The 19,110-nt window shown below is 39.1% G+C and overlaps 1 protein-coding gene across 2 annotated transcripts in view; it reads left to right on the forward strand.

Annotated features, from left to right (window-relative positions):
* LOC139155460 (thyroid hormone receptor alpha-like) overlaps window positions 1-19,110 on the forward strand; it is a 197,240-nt gene that overhangs the window by 159,598 nt on the left and 18,532 nt on the right. For both annotated transcript variants that reach the window (XM_070730598.1, XM_070730597.1), the window contains 2 exons: window positions 6,655-6,716; window positions 15,458-15,558. In XM_070730598.1, the coding sequence (XP_070586699.1) occupies window positions 6,655-6,716; window positions 15,458-15,558 (163 nt within the window). The remainder of the gene's footprint in view (window positions 1-6,654; window positions 6,717-15,457; window positions 15,559-19,110) is intronic.

Here is a 19,110-nt window from a genome sequence, read left to right on the forward strand (position 1 = left end):
ATTTATTGCTGTATCTTTCTCACACTTAATCCTGCTCTTGTTCCCTGGCATTCGAGCTGCATTTGATGCATTTATGTCTTGTTCATAGGATTTTATCTGCTATGACTTCATAGGACCTTTTACCTTAGGGACCTGCCTGGGACCCACTTGAACTTAGTCTTGTTCAGTGATTTCAAAAATCACTAAAAACATTCCTCTTTGCCAAGTTTTTTAAAATAGTTTGCAAATAAAGTAGGGATTTTTAAAATTGAAGCCCATTAAATTGCAGAAACGTAGGGCTTCCCCTCCCAATTCAGTACTTTATGAATATGCAGGTTTCAGAGAAGTCCAACAGGGAGTCTTCCTCCCTCCTCCTCTTCCATTCCATTTAGCACCACAGTGGCCAATAAGGTATCAGCATGCAAATGAGAGTACTTGGACTGGCAGATGATTGGTGGAGCTTCAGCTGAGGTCATCGTTTGTTGTTGTTTTTGATCTAGGCCAAAAAGGACATTTTGTCTTTGGAATTTATTTTGGAAGGAAAAGCTAGTGGAGAGACATGCATTTCTGCACACTTACTCACTCTGTTGGGGGAGACAAACCCAGGCTGTTGAATGAAAAAGAGTCTATTTCTTGTATAAGTTGTAATGACAATGATGATAATCATAATAAGTCTTTCCATTGTTTTTAAAATCACCATGGTGGAGTGGGAGAATGGATACTAATGTAATGCAGAATTTGTAATTGTAAAAAAATCATGACCCTACTTGTATTTTGCTCTGCTTAATGTTTCTCACAGTAAAATATTAATAATAAACAAATAAAAGAAAATCCTCATATTGGCCTGTAACAACCAGCACCTGGATTGCTGCATTCTGGAGCAGTCTGAGTGTTCTTCAAAAAGGCAGCCTCATACTGAGCACATTGTAGTAAACTAGACAAGTGATGATGACAACGTGAATTAACCATTAGGAGGTTTTTGCACTTCAGGTAAATTCACAGCTTGTATACCAGCTGCTGCTGCAGAAAGATCCCCTGGTCCAGCTTCCATCTGACCATCAAGCAGTAGTTGCAGGTTCAGAAGGATACCAGAGTCATAGATCTACTCTTTCAGGAGTGGTAACTGTCCTGTCAAATGACAATTCCAAAAATGTCACTCAGTGAAAACAATGCAAACCCTTTCGACTTATTACATCTCATCCATACCCTTCACAGACTTCAGATATAAGATTTCACCTAAAAGTCATTTGCTGCTTGGGCAACAAACTACCCAGAGGTTTCATATAAATATATAAAAAATCAGAGGAGGTGAATTGGTCCATGCAGCATTCCACAGAGAGCAACCCCTTGGTTATTCTGCCATCCCCTACCTCAAGTGGGACTGTCCATTGAAGAAAGAACAGGAGTATAGATAAGTGTAGCTTAGCAATAATTGGGACTGTAAACTCATTTGCTAAACAACATGGCTATAAGGCATGTTATCACGTAATTGCACCAATTTAGGTTAGTAGTAGCAGCAATCCCAGTGTCTGTTATCAGGCAAAAATTCTGAGCAGTCACAACATCCACCAGTCAAGAGATTACCATTTATTTATTTATTATTTATTTATTTATTATTTTAATTTATATGTCACCCAACTCCCCAGGGACTCAACAAAGAGAACAACATCTAAAAAAAAAACAATTTAAAGAATAATTTAAAACCCATATTAAAACTCTGCATATCTCTTGTGGTCAGATTTAGATGGTACCTCATTTGATCTATGGCCCCAGGCCAGCCGGAAAAGCCAGCTTTTTACAGCTTTCCGGAAGGCCAGTAGGGTGGGGGCAGTACGAATTTTAGGAGGTGGCTGGTATTTATAATCTTCTGGTTTTCCCATTGACTTTTCTCATCAGAAGCCAGCAGTGAAAGTCAAAAATGGTGATCATGCAGCTGGGGAAGGCTAGGATTTGTAGTTGCAAGCCAGTTTCCAAGCATCTCGTATGATTGTGGGATGGTGTGATAGCTGCAAATGAGAACCCAACAAAAGTCCTTGTTCAGTGCCATCATAACTTTGAATGGTCATTCAATGAGTGTTGTAATTCTGAGTCCCTTCCTGTTGGTCAAGAAGGATACCAGGCCAATGCTGTTGAGGGCTGCTGATAAATCCTAAAATACTGTTATGGACACATTTCTCAAATCCTTTTAAAGGTTATTCAGAGGGCAACTGAAGCTGTGTCCATCCCATATTCCTCCCTTGTCCTCAATCCTGTTGAAACTGAGATAGGGAGAGAGCAATATTAGGAACTAAGCTGGTATACTTATGAACACAGTTGGATAAGTTCTTTTTTTGTTTGTTTGTTTTATACAATTGAATGCAATTTTATGAGAATTTCCTTGACCAATAGCAGATTTCAGTCTGATTAGTCTAACATCTTAACCTACTACACAATTCTAATTCTTTGAAATACTAAACTATTTACAATGGAAACTATAGATTCTGTCCCTTTTCTAATCATGCTAACAATATTCAATTGTTTTGTGGTCCTATTAATTGAATTTAGGAAGTTTTCACTCAGTATGGTGGAAATAACCATTTCCAATGGATCATACTAGAGTTGTTAAGTAACGGTTAGATTAACTTGCTGGTCTTTATATTAGGAAAAAATGCACCAGAGACAAATTCCTTGTGTGTCTAATCACACTTGGCCAATAAAGAATTCTAATGCACAGGGTCTGATAATTTGAAGAATTAAAAGTCAGATTTTCACTGGATTATTATCATGTAGGTGTTCCTATTTACAGAAAGTCCTTAATTACAACTCCAGGTGGGACCAGTATTGTCATTGCTTAGTAAAACTGTTTGTTTGTTTGTTTGTTTGCTAGTTTATTAGATTTGTATGCCGCCCTTCTCCGAAGACTCGGGGCGGCTCACAAGACACATATAAAGCAATGAGTACAAACAAATCTAATTAATTAAAATTACAAACTGAAATCCCAATACAGTGGTACTTCTATTTAAGAACTTAATTCGTTCCGTGACCAGGTTCTTAAGTAGAAACGTTCTTAAGTAGAAGCAATTTTTCCCATAGGAATCAATGTAAAAGCAAATAATGTGTGCAAACCCATTAGGAAAGAAATAAAAGCTTGGAATTTGGGTGGGAGGAGGAACAGGAGGAGGAGAGTCGTTGCCGAAGGAAGAAGGTGAAGTAAGGGGAATCAAAAAAATCCAAAACTTTAAGGCTTAAAAAAAAAAGAGGGACTCTGAGGTGGTGAGGAGGAGCATGCGCCTTCCATACACCCGGCGCGAGGCTGCCTCCCATACACTGCCTCCCATACACTGCCTCCCATACACTGGCTGCTGCTGCTACCTGCTGCCTCTTCCTTCCCATGCTGAAGGGCTCCCCACTCCTCTCACTCCCTCGCTTTGTAGCTGGCGCCTTTCCTTTGCTGTGGTGACTCCTCAGCTGCCCAGAGCGAAGGGAATGTTTCTTTTCTCTGGGCACTGCCAGAGGTTTATTCCCTGTCCAAAGGAAAATGCTATGTTCACTCTGGACTGCAAAAGCCTCCTTAAGAGCCACCGAAAGGCTCCTCTGGCAGTCCAGATGGCTGTGATTAAGGGGGAATGGCAGAAAACTGGCCAGGCCTTCGTGCCGCTCTCAAATTTCCTGGGAAATTTTTCCGGTCTTGGGTTCTTAAGTAGAAAATGATTCTTAAGTAGAGACAAAAAAATCCTGGACACCCGGTTCTTATCTAAAAAAGTTCTTAAATAGAGGCGTTCTTAGGTAGAGGTACCACTGTATATTAAAATCAATTAACCAATTCAGTCACAACCATACATCACATTTACTAGTCAGGGGGTCTTGATCTAATTGCCCCATGTCTAGCGACATAAGTGTGTCTTGAGGTTCTTGCAGAAAGTGAGGAAAGTGGGGCCAGTGCAAATCTCTGGAGGGAGCTGATTCCAGAGGGCTGGGGCCACCACAGAGAAGGCTCTTCCCCTAGGCCCCGCTAGATAACATTGTCTAGTTGATGGGACCTGGAGAAGGCCAACTCTGTGGGACCTAACCGGCCGCTGGGATTCATGCGGCAGAACGCGGTCCCGTAAGTAATCTGGTCCAATGCCATGTAGGGCCTTGAAGGTCATCACCAACACTTTGAATTGTGTCCAGAAACCAATCAGCAACCAGTGCAGTCTGCAGAATTTTGGAGAAACATGGGTGTATCTAGGAAGACTCATGACCGCTCGCGCGGCTGCATTCTGCACGATTTCTGAACATTCTTCAGAGGTAGCCCCATGTAGAGACCATTGCAATAGTCGAACCTCAAGGTGATAAGGGCATGAGTGATTGTGAGCAAAGACTCCCTGTCCAGATAGGGCCGCAACCGGTGCACCAGGTGAACCTGGGCATAGGCCCCCCTCGCCACAGCCGAAAGTTGTTAAGTGAGTCACACCCAGTTTTACAATATTTTTTTCTCACAGTTAATTGAATCATTGCAGTTGTCTATGTCAGTCAAGTGATCATTAGGGGAATTCAGTTTCTCCCATTTGACTTTTAATTGTTTGAAATCAAATGGAACCACTGCAAATGGCAATCACTGTAACGGTGGGATAATGCAGCCTTCCTAAATACATGCCAATTACCCAAATCTTAATCATGTAACTGTACAGATACTATGCAATTGTTTTAAATGGTCATAAGTCACTTTTTTCAATATTCTTGTAACTTCAAACGGGTGGCTAAATGAATGGTTATAAATTTATTATTTATTTTATTTATTTATTATTTAGATTTGTATGCCGCCCCTTTCTGCGGACTCGGGGCGGCTCACAGCAAAATATAACAAATCGTAACAAATCCAAATAAATTTAAAATATTTTAAAAAGTTTAAAAAGAACCCCATTTACTAACAAGCACACACACAAACATACCATGCATAAATTGTACATGCCCGGGGGAGGTGTTTCAGTTCCCCCATGCCTGACGGCAAAGGTGGGTTTTAAGGAGTTTACGGAAGGCAGGGAGAGTAGGGGCAATTCTAATCTCTGGGGGGAGTTGGTTCCAGGGAGTCAGGGCCGCCACAGAGAAGGCTCTTCCCCTGGGGCCCGCCAACTGACATTGTTTAGTTGACGGGACCCGGAGAAGGCCCACTTCTAAGGAGTGCATGTATTTTATTATTAAAACAAGTACATATTTTGCAAATAAATATACTTTATGTTTTAATAATACAAATTCATTGTTCCCAAGAGTGTTCCATCTACATAAAATTTTTATCTCAGTCATATGGGCATACAAGTTATATCTGTGAGATCATTTTTTTCTTCAGTTCTTTCTAGTTGCCTGAAATTCTTCGAAGGATTATCAGAAATTTCTAATATTTATTTCAAAGCTTTTTTTCCCTCTAAAAATAATTTCTCAGTTCTTGGACTAGAAAAAAAACCCCTCAGATACTGTATGCTATACTGTACTCAAAATTACTGAAATGTTCAAAACTTCATAGGATTGTTAGTAGTTACTTTAATTTCAGATTACTGGGTTAGAGACAGTTTTGATAAATGTTCCTTGATTATTCATTAGAACTTGGGTCAGTAATCAATTATATACTTACATTACATTACATTACATTTCATTTCATTTCATTACATTACGCTATATTACACTACACACATACACATTATCATTATGAATGATAATATGAAATTTAGAATATACCAAGAACCCCTTCCACTCATCTGTTTCCATTATGTATTCCTAGTAATGTATAACAACCTTTAATTAGGCTTTCCCCCAAATATTGTAATTTGAAACTTCTTTTCAAATTAATAAAGCATACCATGGAAGCTTAATAGTGCAAATTAAATACACATACACAACCTATTGAGTACGCTTCCAAATGTGCAGCTGAATTGGGATTCCTTTTTTTTTTTGGTATTAACATTTCATTTTCAATGTTTCATGAATTTTTCCTCCTCCCTTTCATAGACGCCTACATTTCAGCTGCCAAAAGGATTTATGTAGCTCTGCATCTTTCTTTCTACCATATTTTCTTGCTCCAGCAAGGTATTATCTTAAGGCAGAAGATTTCAACTAGGCCACTTAACTTTGGATAAGTTATGTCATTAAGTCCTAATCTACGCTAAAATGTTGTCACAAGGTTGAATGGAATAATCACCCTGAGCTTTTTGGGCAAGTGTAGTGCTATCATGGCAATCTCTCACTTATTTTTTTGGGCAGTCGTAGATCTCAGTGCAAGAAGTATAACCCTGGATTGGATTGGGTTAACTTCCTTTAAGTGATCGCTGGTAATTTAACTTCCCTTTTTAAATATAGTCTATTATATTATAGTCTGTATTAGCTTGAAGTGAGAACAATGTAGCAGAACTCTTGCTTATGCGAAGGATATCATGGAAATCGTGGCTGTAAAGTGGGTTAGCCATGCACATGTGCATTAAAACATCTCCCCAACTACTTCTGCTCTTCTCAGATAAGTCCCCTTGTACTGCTCACACCTCCTGATTTCTTAAAGGGTGCAGGATAATGAAAACGCTACACTATGAAGAAAAAGGGTGAGCTCTGGTGATTTGGAAAAGTTTTGAGTCAGGGGAATAAGGCTTCAGCAGGTGAGCAAGAAAGATAAACTGAATGCGTAAAACTCCAAATTTCTGACTGATTCTCCCCCTTCTCTCTTTGAAGGTGGCCGGATGGGAAACGTAAAAGAAAAAGCAGCCAATGTTCGGTGAAAAGCAATATGTCAGGTAAGCATCTCTCCCAGGCTTGCCAGTGCTCAGAGCTTTCAGATCAATGTGCTTATCTCTTCTGTGATGCTAGAAGACAGTACATTTCCTTGTAATCCTGCCAGAGGATATTGAGGAAGTGACTCACTTTTTAGGATTCTTTCCTTTCATGTAGGAACGGGACTTAGTAGAAAAGGATAGCATCCAAAGATGATAGTACTTTCTGATAACGACAACAGGGTTGTTCTGTTTTTCTACTGTCCTAAGCAGGCAGGAAAACCATATCCAGCTGATAGTCGCAGGTCCGTTTGACTTTATCAGCTACAAATTTGGAAGATCTGGCATTACCATTTGTAAGTCTTTTAATGGATATTTGCAAATCTCCATAAAGATTTAACGGGACCAGGACCTCCTTTAGCTTCCTATCTTATACTCAAGCATGTATTCCCTTTGAAATAGATCACATTATTAATTAGACTTTAGTAGCAGAGCAATTGTTCCAACAGAGTCTTCTTAAAAAATGTATTTTTTTGTTTGTTTATATACTTATTTATATTATGTCTTTATTATTCTTATAAATAATTCAAGGTAGGGAACGTATCTAATACTCCTTACTTCTTTTTATTTTTCCCACAAACAACCTTGCGAGGTGAATGGGTTGAGCGATTGGCCCAAAGTTACCGAGCAAGTTTTCATGCCTAAAGCAGGATTAGATCTCAGAGTTACTGGATTCTAACTTGATGCCTTAATCACTAGACCAAACTTGCTCTCAAAGTTATTATTATACTTATATAACAGAGGGTTGATATTCCAGAGGGTTGGAGAAATTAAAGGAGATGGGTGAAATCTGCTTTGACAAACTGAAATAAAACAATATCCGTGAACCTATTGAGAAGGGGTTTTTTTTTGTTTTTCACTAGTCCAGAAAAGGGAGTCATGGGGCAGCTCAGGATATCGGATGTCAAATGGCAAAGCCTGCAATAGGAAGATAAACCACTAAAGAACTGGGGGCGGGATTCTAAAGGTGAGGCCACAGTGGGTCATGGGGCAAGAGGGGAATCGCATGTGGACTGGTGAATGCGAAAGAACGCCAGACCATAACTTTTCCTCTTGTGTGATTTTTTTTTCTATCCCCACTTAGCCTCCATCTCCCAAGACTTGGCTGCAATCAATTTTTTAAATTCTCCCTCTTATTAAAATACGCTGTTCAACACTTTACTTCCAGTTCTTCAGGGGTTTTTATTAAGTGATGCAGCAGCATGGCAATAATTTTACTATCAGGAGGGACATCCTCTTGGTCTGGTGAGCGAGAGGAATAGGGTCCAGATTTCAGCACTTACTGTTCAATTTAGCTTTTGCATTAATCCACCCACCAGCAGTGTCAATGTGTTTTTATTTTTTAAATAGAGGCTGAACAAAGAATATAAACTATCACCATCTTGGCAACTTTAAGTTGCATGGACTTCAACTCCCAGAATTCCCTAGTCTCTAGTGGAACGTTTATAGATCTGGAGAGATGTGTACAATGTGAGATACACATTAGAAACAACGTTTTTCATTCTTTTGTCATAAACATTTTAAAAAGTAGATGGAATTATTTCCCATTCATAGACATTTGCTATTTGGATAAACCACATTGAGGAAAACTCTTTCCATAAGGGTTTAACAGCTTTGTTGCCTTTTACCTGACATTGCTTTAATTCAGCAGTTGTCAAATGGAAAGACAGTATAGTGCATATAATTGAAGAATGATCTTTATATAAAAAGAAACATACCGCAAGGCTAGGAAAAGAGGCAGGGAACCCTTGTATCAGCACTAAAAAGATTCTTGGTTTTCTTTCATTTCTCCCAGGAACCTGGCAAGTTGTAGTTAGTTTTCAGTTTAGAAAATATTTCCCAGGTTTCTCTACAGAGAATGAGAGTACATTGGGTTTAAGTTCATAATGTATCTGCCAGTGGACAGCAGAAAGGAAGCAGATCTGGCTTCTTTCATCTGTGAGGTGACTGAGGGTCAAAAGGAGGCTATAGCAGGACCAAGACCAACCTAACTTCATTCCTCAGCCAGAGAACTGCTGTCTATATTGCTCTATTCCAGCTCTTTCCTCATTCTTTTCGTTTTATGTTCATCAGCTTTTAAAACCGCAGCTAGAGATTACCCTGATTTTTAATATCTCTACGGCACATAGAAAATTTATGAAGTTGGAAAGTTTGCAATTAGGAAATAAATCATAACACGCAAGACCATTATTTTTATGAGTATTTTATGTATAGTACTCTCGTTTAACTTGATCCAGACACATTGGCCTCCAACTCTCATAATCCCTCAACAGTATGACTTGAAGCTTTGCTTGAGGATGTTACACCCATCAGTTTGTGGCTCTCTTAGAGACTCTGCGTGTCCTTTTGATTTACAGGTAATTCTCATTCAGCAGCTCGTTTAGCAACCATTTGAGGTCACAATGATGATGAAAAAGTAATTTTGCGACCAGTCTTCGCATCTATGACCTCCAGATGTCTGTAAAGAAAAGAAAAAGATGAATTAAGATCATGACACAGTTGCAATGTCACTTGGTGAATGCTTCATTTAACAACTAAGCTGCCGATCTCAGTTGTCAGTCCTACTAGATAGCCCTGAAAGAAAACACGACTAGATGTGCTAATTCTACTTTGTTGTAAAGTTACATTAGCAAAATCTTGCAAGTCTGAAAGTGTAAATCTCCTACCATCTCTTTTACAGCTCAAGAAATTTCTTCTGAACCTCTTGCCCTTCTCTTATCTGACTGCTCCCTAGGCAGCATCTTTTGGCCCAAGGACTTTCTCACCTAGATTGCAGAACAATCTGAATTTGTTTGAGATGCAAGACCAAAATCTTGTCCTTGGAAGCCTTCTTTAATTTACCAAATTAAAACAATATCTTTTACCTGTGTTTGCAAAATATGCAAGCAGTAATGTATAAAAATTATTGAGATGTATCTATAGGGTTGTAACCTCTTGACATTTTTTCTTCACTGTTCAGTTGCTAGTAATCTTCAAATCATATATAATATACCATATAAGGACTATACTCCACAAAGCAAACAGGCAGTCTGCTTAAAAGTCGAATCATGGTTCAGTTTTCAGTTTTACTCTTATTTCCATGTTTCAATAATAGCCATAATTGTTACTTGCTTTCATTGTCCTTTTTTTAATGACAGAGGCAATGTTATTTATGTGCATCTCTCATAGTATGCAAAAATAACAATAATAATCCACGAACTAAGAACATATTAAGCCTAATAAAATGAGGCAACAGAATGTTAAGCAGTGTTTCAAAAGCAGTTTAAAGTGTCATCCTTTCACAGGTTTAAATATTCCTTCTAAATAAAAGATATAGCAAACTTGAACTGTTATTCCTAGTTAGCTTTCTGTCTACAGGCATTTTTGCTTCCAGTCATCTGCATTTTGTAATTTAGCTGACTAAAACTTAGTCAGTTTTGAGTCAAGCCAAAAAAATCATAATGTGAAGTTTAGAATTACTGCAGTCCTACTTTAAACAAACAGATGAAAAAACTCTGAGTATGGGTGTTATATATCAATCTTATTAGAAGCAAGAAGTACCTGGGGAACAAAACGAAGTCCTTCCAAATTGGCCCAAATTCCTCTGAAAAATCATTTATTTAAGAACTTTTAAAAATTGCTGGTAACTATTTCTTAAATATATTACAAGTTTGTTGAGTTAGGAAAGGTTCAAGAGGTAAATTTAAACCAGTCATAAAATTATTTATTTAAATTTATTGACTGTCCAAGTCCAGCGGACAGTCATTATTTGGCATAATGACTAAACCACCTTTCATTTCCGTTTTTCTCCCCCCCCCCCAAAAAAAAAAGAAGAAGAAGAAAGGTAAATATAAAAGTTTCCCTGTCAGTCATGTCTAACTGTTGGGCACAGTTCTCATTTCCATTTCTTGGCAAAGGGAGCCAGCATTATCCAAAAACATTTTCCATGGTTAGGTGGCCAACATGGTTGTACGGCAAAGGCTCGTGGATGGTACCAAGTGGTACCTGTTTATCTATTTGCATTTGCATGCTTTTAAATAGCTAGTTAGGGTAGGAGATGGGGCAAGTGATGGGAACTCACCCTATTGCGTGGAGCTTAGATCTTGAACCTGGGCCATTAGCTCTCCTGATGCATCTTTAACCGCTGAGCCATCACTCCGGCTAAATAGATTTGCATGGTGATATCATGATATTCGTAACATCACTTATGCCACTTGCCCTAAACAGTCAGTCATGATGGGGTGAAGCGTTTTTAGATGTAATGTGCTAAATTATATATATCCAATTGAATGCAGCTAATAAATGCTAAGCAAAATTACACATGACCACACTTTAAAAAAATACTTAAAATAAAGAGAAGATGTGGTTGATCTTTCTTTTGTGGATGTTTCAGCATCTGCCTTTTTTCATAACGTACATATGTATATTTGATGGTGTAAGGATAGGCACCCAAAACATGCTTCTACTTGTACAGTACTTGCAAACTTCCCTTTGATGGAAAACTATGATAAAGCAAAATTTCTGATTATAAGGAAGCTTATAAATATATTCAGCTAAAGCTGCTCATGGATAACAGGGGAAAAGCTTGCACCTGCAACTTTATAATCATTTGTCTCTTAATAATTGTGGAACTTATATAGGTTTGTTCATTTATTTATTTATTCGTATCTTAGCTTTATTATTTTTACAAATAATTCAAGGTGCTGAACATATCCAGCACATCTTCCTCATCTTGCGTTCTGCTCTCATTCTTGATCCATGATTGAAGAAATCTGTCTAACTGCTTTTGTATTCTCAAGTATTAAAATTATATTCTCTGCAAGTCACTTTTCATTTTAAAACAAGTTTCTTTAAAATTGGGAAACAATCTGCTCCAAACTTTCTGTTTTGGAGAAATGGGGACGAAGAAGCTATATTAGTGATAACATAGCTTTCAGTCAATCAGGGACTGCAAATAGAGATAATCCTCGATTTATGAGCACTACTTTTTGAATGAATTGTGCCCAATTTTATGGCCTTTTCCCCATGATTGTTAAGTGAATTGCTGCAGTTGAACCTGGGGCTATTAAGAGAATCCGATTTCTCCATTGATTTTGCTTCTTGGAAGCCAGCTTGGAAGGTCCCAAATAGCTATTATTTATTTTATTTATTAGATTTGTATGCTGCCCCTCTCCGTAGACTCGGGGCGGCTAACAACAGTAATAAAAACAGCATGCAACAATCCAATATTAAAACAGTTAAAAACCCTTATTATAAAACCAAACATATATACAGACATACCATGCATAAAATTATATATTCCAGGCAATGCAATTCTCTTAAATATATACCTGTTGTCAAATGCCCAAATTGTGATAATGTGACTGGGGTTGCTGAAATGGTCATAAATGTAAGGGTTGGTCACACATCACTTTTTAGTGCCTTTTTGACTTTGAATGGTCACTAACTGAATGATTATATGTTGAGCACCACCTGTACTTCTACAAGGTGGATTTTTTTTGTAGATAGTCATCTTACAAGCTACCCTTTATAAATTCAGGATCATTGTGTTTTCCTGTCTAATTAGCCCTTTTTTAAAAAAGCCACTAAAAGATATTATCAATCTATCTGGAAAGACTTCTATAAGGTTTTATTTCTCCTACGCAATCCAGAGATTTAGAAAGTCCTCTGTTGACCTGAACAGAAAATGGAATTTCTTCTTTTCCTGAAAGTTATTTGTCTTGATACCAAAATGATATTAGATTAAACTCTGAGAAAAGATTAATTAATTGTCTATTAAGGCTGCTAGTTGTTTTTTAAGGCTGTAGGTAAATAGCAAAGCATAGTTTGCCTGTGAAAGATTCCATGCTTTTTTGAGGCATGTCTACACTGAGATCATTACTTAAACCATAGCAAGTCTTAAACCATAGCATTACTTAAGCCATAGCAAGTCTTCTTGATCAGTATTGGCAATATAGACTTAATAAAATCACTTCATGTAACAGTTGTCAATATGCCATATAAGTCAGTGTTTTTCAAACTTGACAAATTTAAGATATGTGGACTTCAACTCTGGGAATTCCCCAGCCACAGAATTTTTAATATTTGATTCACTTTTGTCATTTGGAATGCATATTTATTTATTTATTTATTAGATTTGTATGCCGCCCCTCTCCATAGACTCGGGGTGGCTCACAGCAATAATAAACAATATATAACAAATCTAATAATTTAAGAGAAACATTAAAAAACCCATTATTAAAAGCAAACATACACACAAACATACCATACATAAACTGTATAAGCCCGGGGGAGATGTTTCAATTCCACCATGCCTGACGGCAAAGGTGGGTTTTTGAGGAGTTTACGAAAGACGAGGAGGGTGGGGGCAGTTCTAATCTCTGGGGGGAGCTGGTTCCAGAGGGTCGGGGCCATCACAGAGAAGGCTCTTCCCCTGTGTCCCACCAAACGGCATTGTTTAGTTGACGGGACCCGGAGAAGGCCAACTCTGTGGGACCTAATCGGTCGCTGGGATTCATGCGGCAGAAGGCGGTCACGGAGATATTCTGGCCCGATGTCATGAAGGGCTTTATAGGTCATAACCAACACTTTGAATTGTGACTGGAAACTGATCAGCAACCAATGCAGACTGCGGAGTGTTGGTGTAACATGGGCATATTTGGGAAAGCCCATGATAGCTCTCGCAGCTGCATTCTGCACGATCTGAAGTTTCCGAACACTTTTCAAAGGTAGCCCCATGTAGAGAGCATTACAGTAGTCGAACCTCAAGGTGATGAGGGCATGAGTGACTATATTGGAAAAATACATGCAAACTACCAATCATATATCTAGGAGTATGTTCATTAGGCATTTTGAACTGGCAGTAATTCCATTGTGAACAAAGTGGCATATTTGTGGCCATCTACATGTGATCTATAGGTGCTGGTGGAGTTGGGAAGTATGCATTTTATATATTAAGGGATGTCCAATAAGGAAAATGTAATGTGAGAATCAGCTCTCGGCCATTTCTAGGAATCAGAGAAGCTCGTTCATACAGCAGTAAACACGCAATAGATATTAATAGTGTGCTCGTTTGAGAAGAGCATGAAGCTTCTTTTCAACAAAGACCCACATAATCAGAGTTGAGTTGTGCGCCCACACACAAAGTTTCAAGACATGCATGCAGTCCTTGAACCTTTTGTATATGCTGAGTAAAACCATGGAGCTGTATTAAGAAAACATTCTGCAGCTATCTGTGCATTCTTTAACCCTTCCCCACTTTAATTTCAGAGAAGGGGCCTCAAGGGAAATAGCAGGCAAAACAGAGGGGGAGACAGGAAGCGGGCATGAGAGAAAGACATGAGAGCGGATTCAAAGAATAGAGAAGCTAAAAAGACTGGGGAAAGGACCATAAGGTGCAAGCCATTGCCCAAGGATGGAAGGAGGACTGAAAACTGCCTGCCAACGCAAAATATTTTGTTGGCTGGAGGATAGCCCATCCGGCACATCGTTGCACATCCTTAGAGCCAAACTGATGGACCCCAAAGCTGAATGGGGGGACCCCAAATGAAGCCTTCTCAGCCAAAGTCAAAGGAGGTTCTGTGCTATTGGTACTAAGAATAAATATAAGTGAAAAAGATGTAGAGATGATAGGACAAGCATGCAAAAAAAAAAAGCAGTTTGGTTGATGAAAGGTAATTTATTATTGGCTATTTCTCAGGCAATGAAAAACTAGATGCCGGCTTCTATAGCAAGTCTGTATAGTGATTTCCCTATTTGTGGCTATGATTTCCACAATGGTAGAGAAGTGGGAGTGGGTGAGTAGGGATTGATTGGGAGAGCGCAATGAGAGAGGACATTGTTATTTCCTATTGATGGGAAATGTCAAGGTTATAGAAAGGGGATGGAGTAATTAGTAGGGATGATCATCATGCTTGCTGCTTCTCCTCCTTGACTAGAAACAAAGGGCCTTTTTATGGACAAACATGTGGTTATGTTTTTCTCTTCTCTTTATCACTATTTCAGGCAGCTTTGGTGGGTGGGGGTGGGAAAGTATTTCAGAAATATTTGGAGCAAGCAAGCCAGAACTTTGCCCTGGCCTCCTGTCACCCAGCCAGGAAGTAGGATCTGAACAGCCGTGTAGACTCTACTCTAGAGGGAAGATGGGCCATGGAAAAGCCTCCACCTTCTGCCTGTTGTCGATAAAGCAAGGGGTATTTTGTATCCTGACACTCTTCTAAGGGAGGGGTCTCCAACTTTGGCTACTTTAAGACTTGTGGACTTCAACTCCCCAAATTCCTCAGCCAGCTTTGCTTTGAAGTCCACCAGTCTTAAAGTTGCCAAGGTTGGAGACCTTTGTTCTAAGCCATTGCAACGTAGCAAATTTAGCTGCTTGTCCTTTTCAAGAGAATTGATGTTATGTTGAGCTTTAAGTGATTTTGTTCTCATTTTGTAAAACAGCAGAGAACCTGAACTGTCTTATAAAGCAGTGCCTAAATTTCAGTTTTAAAAAAAATATAGTGGTAATGAACACTTTATTCAAACTTCATGTTCAAAGGACAAATGTATTTAACTAACAGATATTGGTAAGTAGCCACAAAGGAGTAGGTGTTGCTGTCTTGCCCTGCCTCTCCATGGAGTGTGAGTGATGGGCAAGAATGCTTTCTAGTCTACTTCAATAGTCTTAACTTCTTGCAGCTGCTGTTTCATCTTTCCAGCTTTGACCTCTTGGCTGCTTTCTCCTACAGGGTACATCCCTAGCTATTTGGACAAAGATGAGCAGTGTGTTGTATGTGGAGACAAAGCCACAGGATACCACTACCGCTGTATTACCTGTGAAGGCTGCAAGGTAAAAAATGCTTGAAAAGGTGTATCTCAACCAAGGGCCTTCCACATCTGCACCTGATCACAGCAGCAATACAGCCCAGCAACTTTTCCCGCCCCCCACCCCACCCCCAGTATCCTTCTGACATCACTTTCACCTCAATCTCAAGTCATACCCAAGGCAGCTTAAAGTCATCCTGAGCATACAGTAACGCTTTGCTCTTTAAACAGTCAATAGGTTGCGATAGTTTTTACCACGAGCCCAATCTGACAGTGGACATTCAGTTAGTGCTGGATTAGGAACTTTTGGCCACTTGGCCTGTTGCAGGCATGCCTCTTACTCTCCAGTCCTTCGGTGCTGTCTTCCAAGTTCAGTCTCCTGTAGGTAGCGTGAGTGTCCTTATTCTTTCAAACCACATTGTTCCCAGTTTCAAAGACTTGGATCAGCCTCAGGGGAGCTATATGGTAAAGCAGAAGAGAGGTTTCTCTTTGCTGTTTCATGATGCAATTCATCCAATGTCTGTCAGTTGTTTGGGGTAACAGAATAACAGAGTTGGAATAGTTGGTGGTCTTTAGTCCAATTCACTCCTCAAGCAGGAGTCCCAATGCCATTTCAGGCAAGTGGTTGTCCACTCTCTTCTTAAAAGCCTCCAGTGATCCACAGCTTCTGAAGGAAAGCCATCTCACTGATTTATTGTTCTCGCTGTCAGGAAATTTCTAGGTTGTTTCTCTCCTTAATTAGTTTCCATCCATTGTATCTCATCTTGCATTCTGGTGCTTTGGAAGATAGGTTGACCCCCCTCTTTTTTAAGGCAGCCCCTCAAATATTAGAACACTGCTATAATGTCACCCCTAGCTCTTTTGCACACAAGTTTTATATGGTTGCATACAGGTTTAACACTCTTCAAGACTTAGATTTCTAGACTTAGCTAACATTCTTAGGTTACATTCTTAGTTGATAATCATGCTGTCTTAGAATTCATTTCCACGAATCCCAAGCAGGTTACTCTTCTATCAAAACTTATTTCTTTCTTTACCTACATCATCTATATTGAGAGAGATCAGTACCTATTTTTTCTACTAGCTGGTGACATAAGGTAGGAGAAGAGGGAAACAAACCTTGGGATATCAATTCATCCTTATTCTGAACGTGCCTGCAAACTGTAAATAAGATCAGTGCCATTTGCTAACAGCATGTCCATGACAAGATAGGTTGCCAATAGTAAATTTAATGCCAATATAATTTTTTGCTGGCTCAAAAAAATGTTATGTGACACTTCAACATGTCTGTCAAAAATTCTTACATGGTCGGTACTGGTAGTCCTCAACATACAACTATTTATTTAATGAATGTTAGAAGTTAACAATTGCACTGAAAAAAGTAACGTATGACTTAAGGATTTTATGACTGGTCCTCCCTTATGACTGTTGCAACATCCTCATGGTCACATGATCAAACATTTCACACTTGCCATGTATTTATGATGGTTTCAGCTTCCCTGGGTCATGTAATCACCATTTGTGACTTTTCAGGCAGATTTCAACAAGCAGGTAATGGGGAAAGTTGGATTTGCTTAACAACCATATGACTCAGTTAACACCTGAAGTGATTCACTGAACAATTGTGAAAAGATGTCGTATCATCAGGTATAACCCAACAACTGCCTTGCTTAGCAATGGAAATTTTGGTCCCAATTTTGGTTCATAAGTCAAGGATTGCCTGCACCTTGAATTAACTCACTCCAGAAAAATTAATTATGGGCACAGCTCTGCTGCATTAGGTAAATCATCCCAAACATTTTACATGGCATCACATTGTGTCCTATATGGAAAGTAATTTGGGGTTTTTGGCCACTTGGTGATAGGAAATAGAGATGGCAAGCAGGAATAACATACATGGACCAAGTAAGGAGAATGCATAAAAACCTTTTGAGTTAACATTCATTGTTGAGAAAAGAAGGCTAGACTAGAAAAAATGGAAAAGGAGAAGGAGATTACTGGTATGTCTTAAGAAGCTACAAAAACATCAGGAATGGTTTGACTAGGGGGAAAAATAGATCCATTGTATTTTCCCTATTTGTCAGCCTTTCTCAATACCACTACCATTACTCCAAATCCGCAATTATAACTAGTTATTTATCATAGAATATATGTAAGGTTATCTGTATTAAGGCACAAGGATACTAATTTGCTGAAAGTTTTATAATGTTGTACTCCCAACGTGATTTTTCAAGAGGCAACTGGACTTTCTAATTTTTCTTTGAAAGTTTTGCTTCTCATCCAAGGAGCTTTTTCAGCTCTGACTGGATGATGGGGAATGGAAGGATTTATACTCCTTGTAGACAGCTGATCATTTGCATTCTTTTAGCAAGTCATTAAGGTTTAACTGTATCACCCTGAGGAAGCCACCCCATGTATACATGGAGTCCCCAAGATCTACAAAGAGGGGACTCCACTAAGACCAATTGTCAGCAGCATCAATTTAGCGTCACCTTCAAGATTGCCAAACCTCTAACTACCTTATTAACAATACCATCCATCACATCAACAATTCACAGGACTGGTTTGGAAATTAAAACTGTACATAAATGAGACCATAGTTTCCTATGAAGTGACTTCTCTCTTCAACTGCATTCAGCATCAAAGCTGTTATGGTAGTGAAAAAACAACTGCTACGAGACGGCACCTTAGATCAGTGATTTTCAACCTTTTTTGAGCCGCAGCACATTTTTTACTTTTATAAAACCCTGGGGCTCATTGAGGGGGTGGGGCGGCTAAAAAAAGTTTGGACAAAAAAATTATCTATCTCTCTCTTCCTTCCTTTCGCTCTATTTCTCTCTCCCTCCCTCTTTCTCTCCCTTCCTTCCTCTTTTTTCTCTCTCCATCCCTCTTTCTTTCTTTCTTTCTTTCTTCCTTCCTTCGTCTCTTTTTTGCTCTTTCTCTCTTCCTCCCTGCCTCCCTCTATGTCTTTCTCCCACCTTCCCCCCTCTCTTTCTCTTCCTTTCTTTCTCTCTCTCTTGCTCTCTCACTCTCTCTCTCTCTCTTGCTTTCTTTCTCTCTCTCTTTGTTTTCTTTCTCTCTCTGAGCTTCACGGCACACCTGACCATGTCTCACGGCCCACTAGTGTGCCACGGCACACTGGTTGAAAAACACTGCATTAGATGAAAGAATCAACCCCATCTCAGGCCACTTGTATGCAATGCTGGACCTCTGCTTGGTCACTACCTATTTTAAATACAACGAAGATTTCTACAGATAGAAACACGGCTGTGCCATGGGTTCACCTGTGTCCCCCATTATGGCCAGTCTCTGCATGGAAGAAGTAGAAACCAAAGCTCTAGACTCCTTAGCAATTCCACCCACTCACTGGTATAAGTATGTGGACAATACAGGGGTCAAGATCAAAACAGGAATTGGAAACATTCACCCGATACATCAAATTCACATGGAAAGATGTTAAGGAGAATAGTTTAGCTTTCCTGGACTCTACGGTACACATTAAGAAAGACAGAAGCATTAACATGGAAGTTTATAGAAAACCCACTCACGCAGATCAATATTTTGATTTCCACCACCC

Source organism: Erythrolamprus reginae, unplaced genomic scaffold (assembly GCF_031021105.1).
Source record: "Erythrolamprus reginae isolate rEryReg1 unplaced genomic scaffold, rEryReg1.hap1 H_2, whole genome shotgun sequence".
NCBI lineage: Eukaryota > Metazoa > Chordata > Lepidosauria > Squamata > Dipsadidae > Erythrolamprus > Erythrolamprus reginae.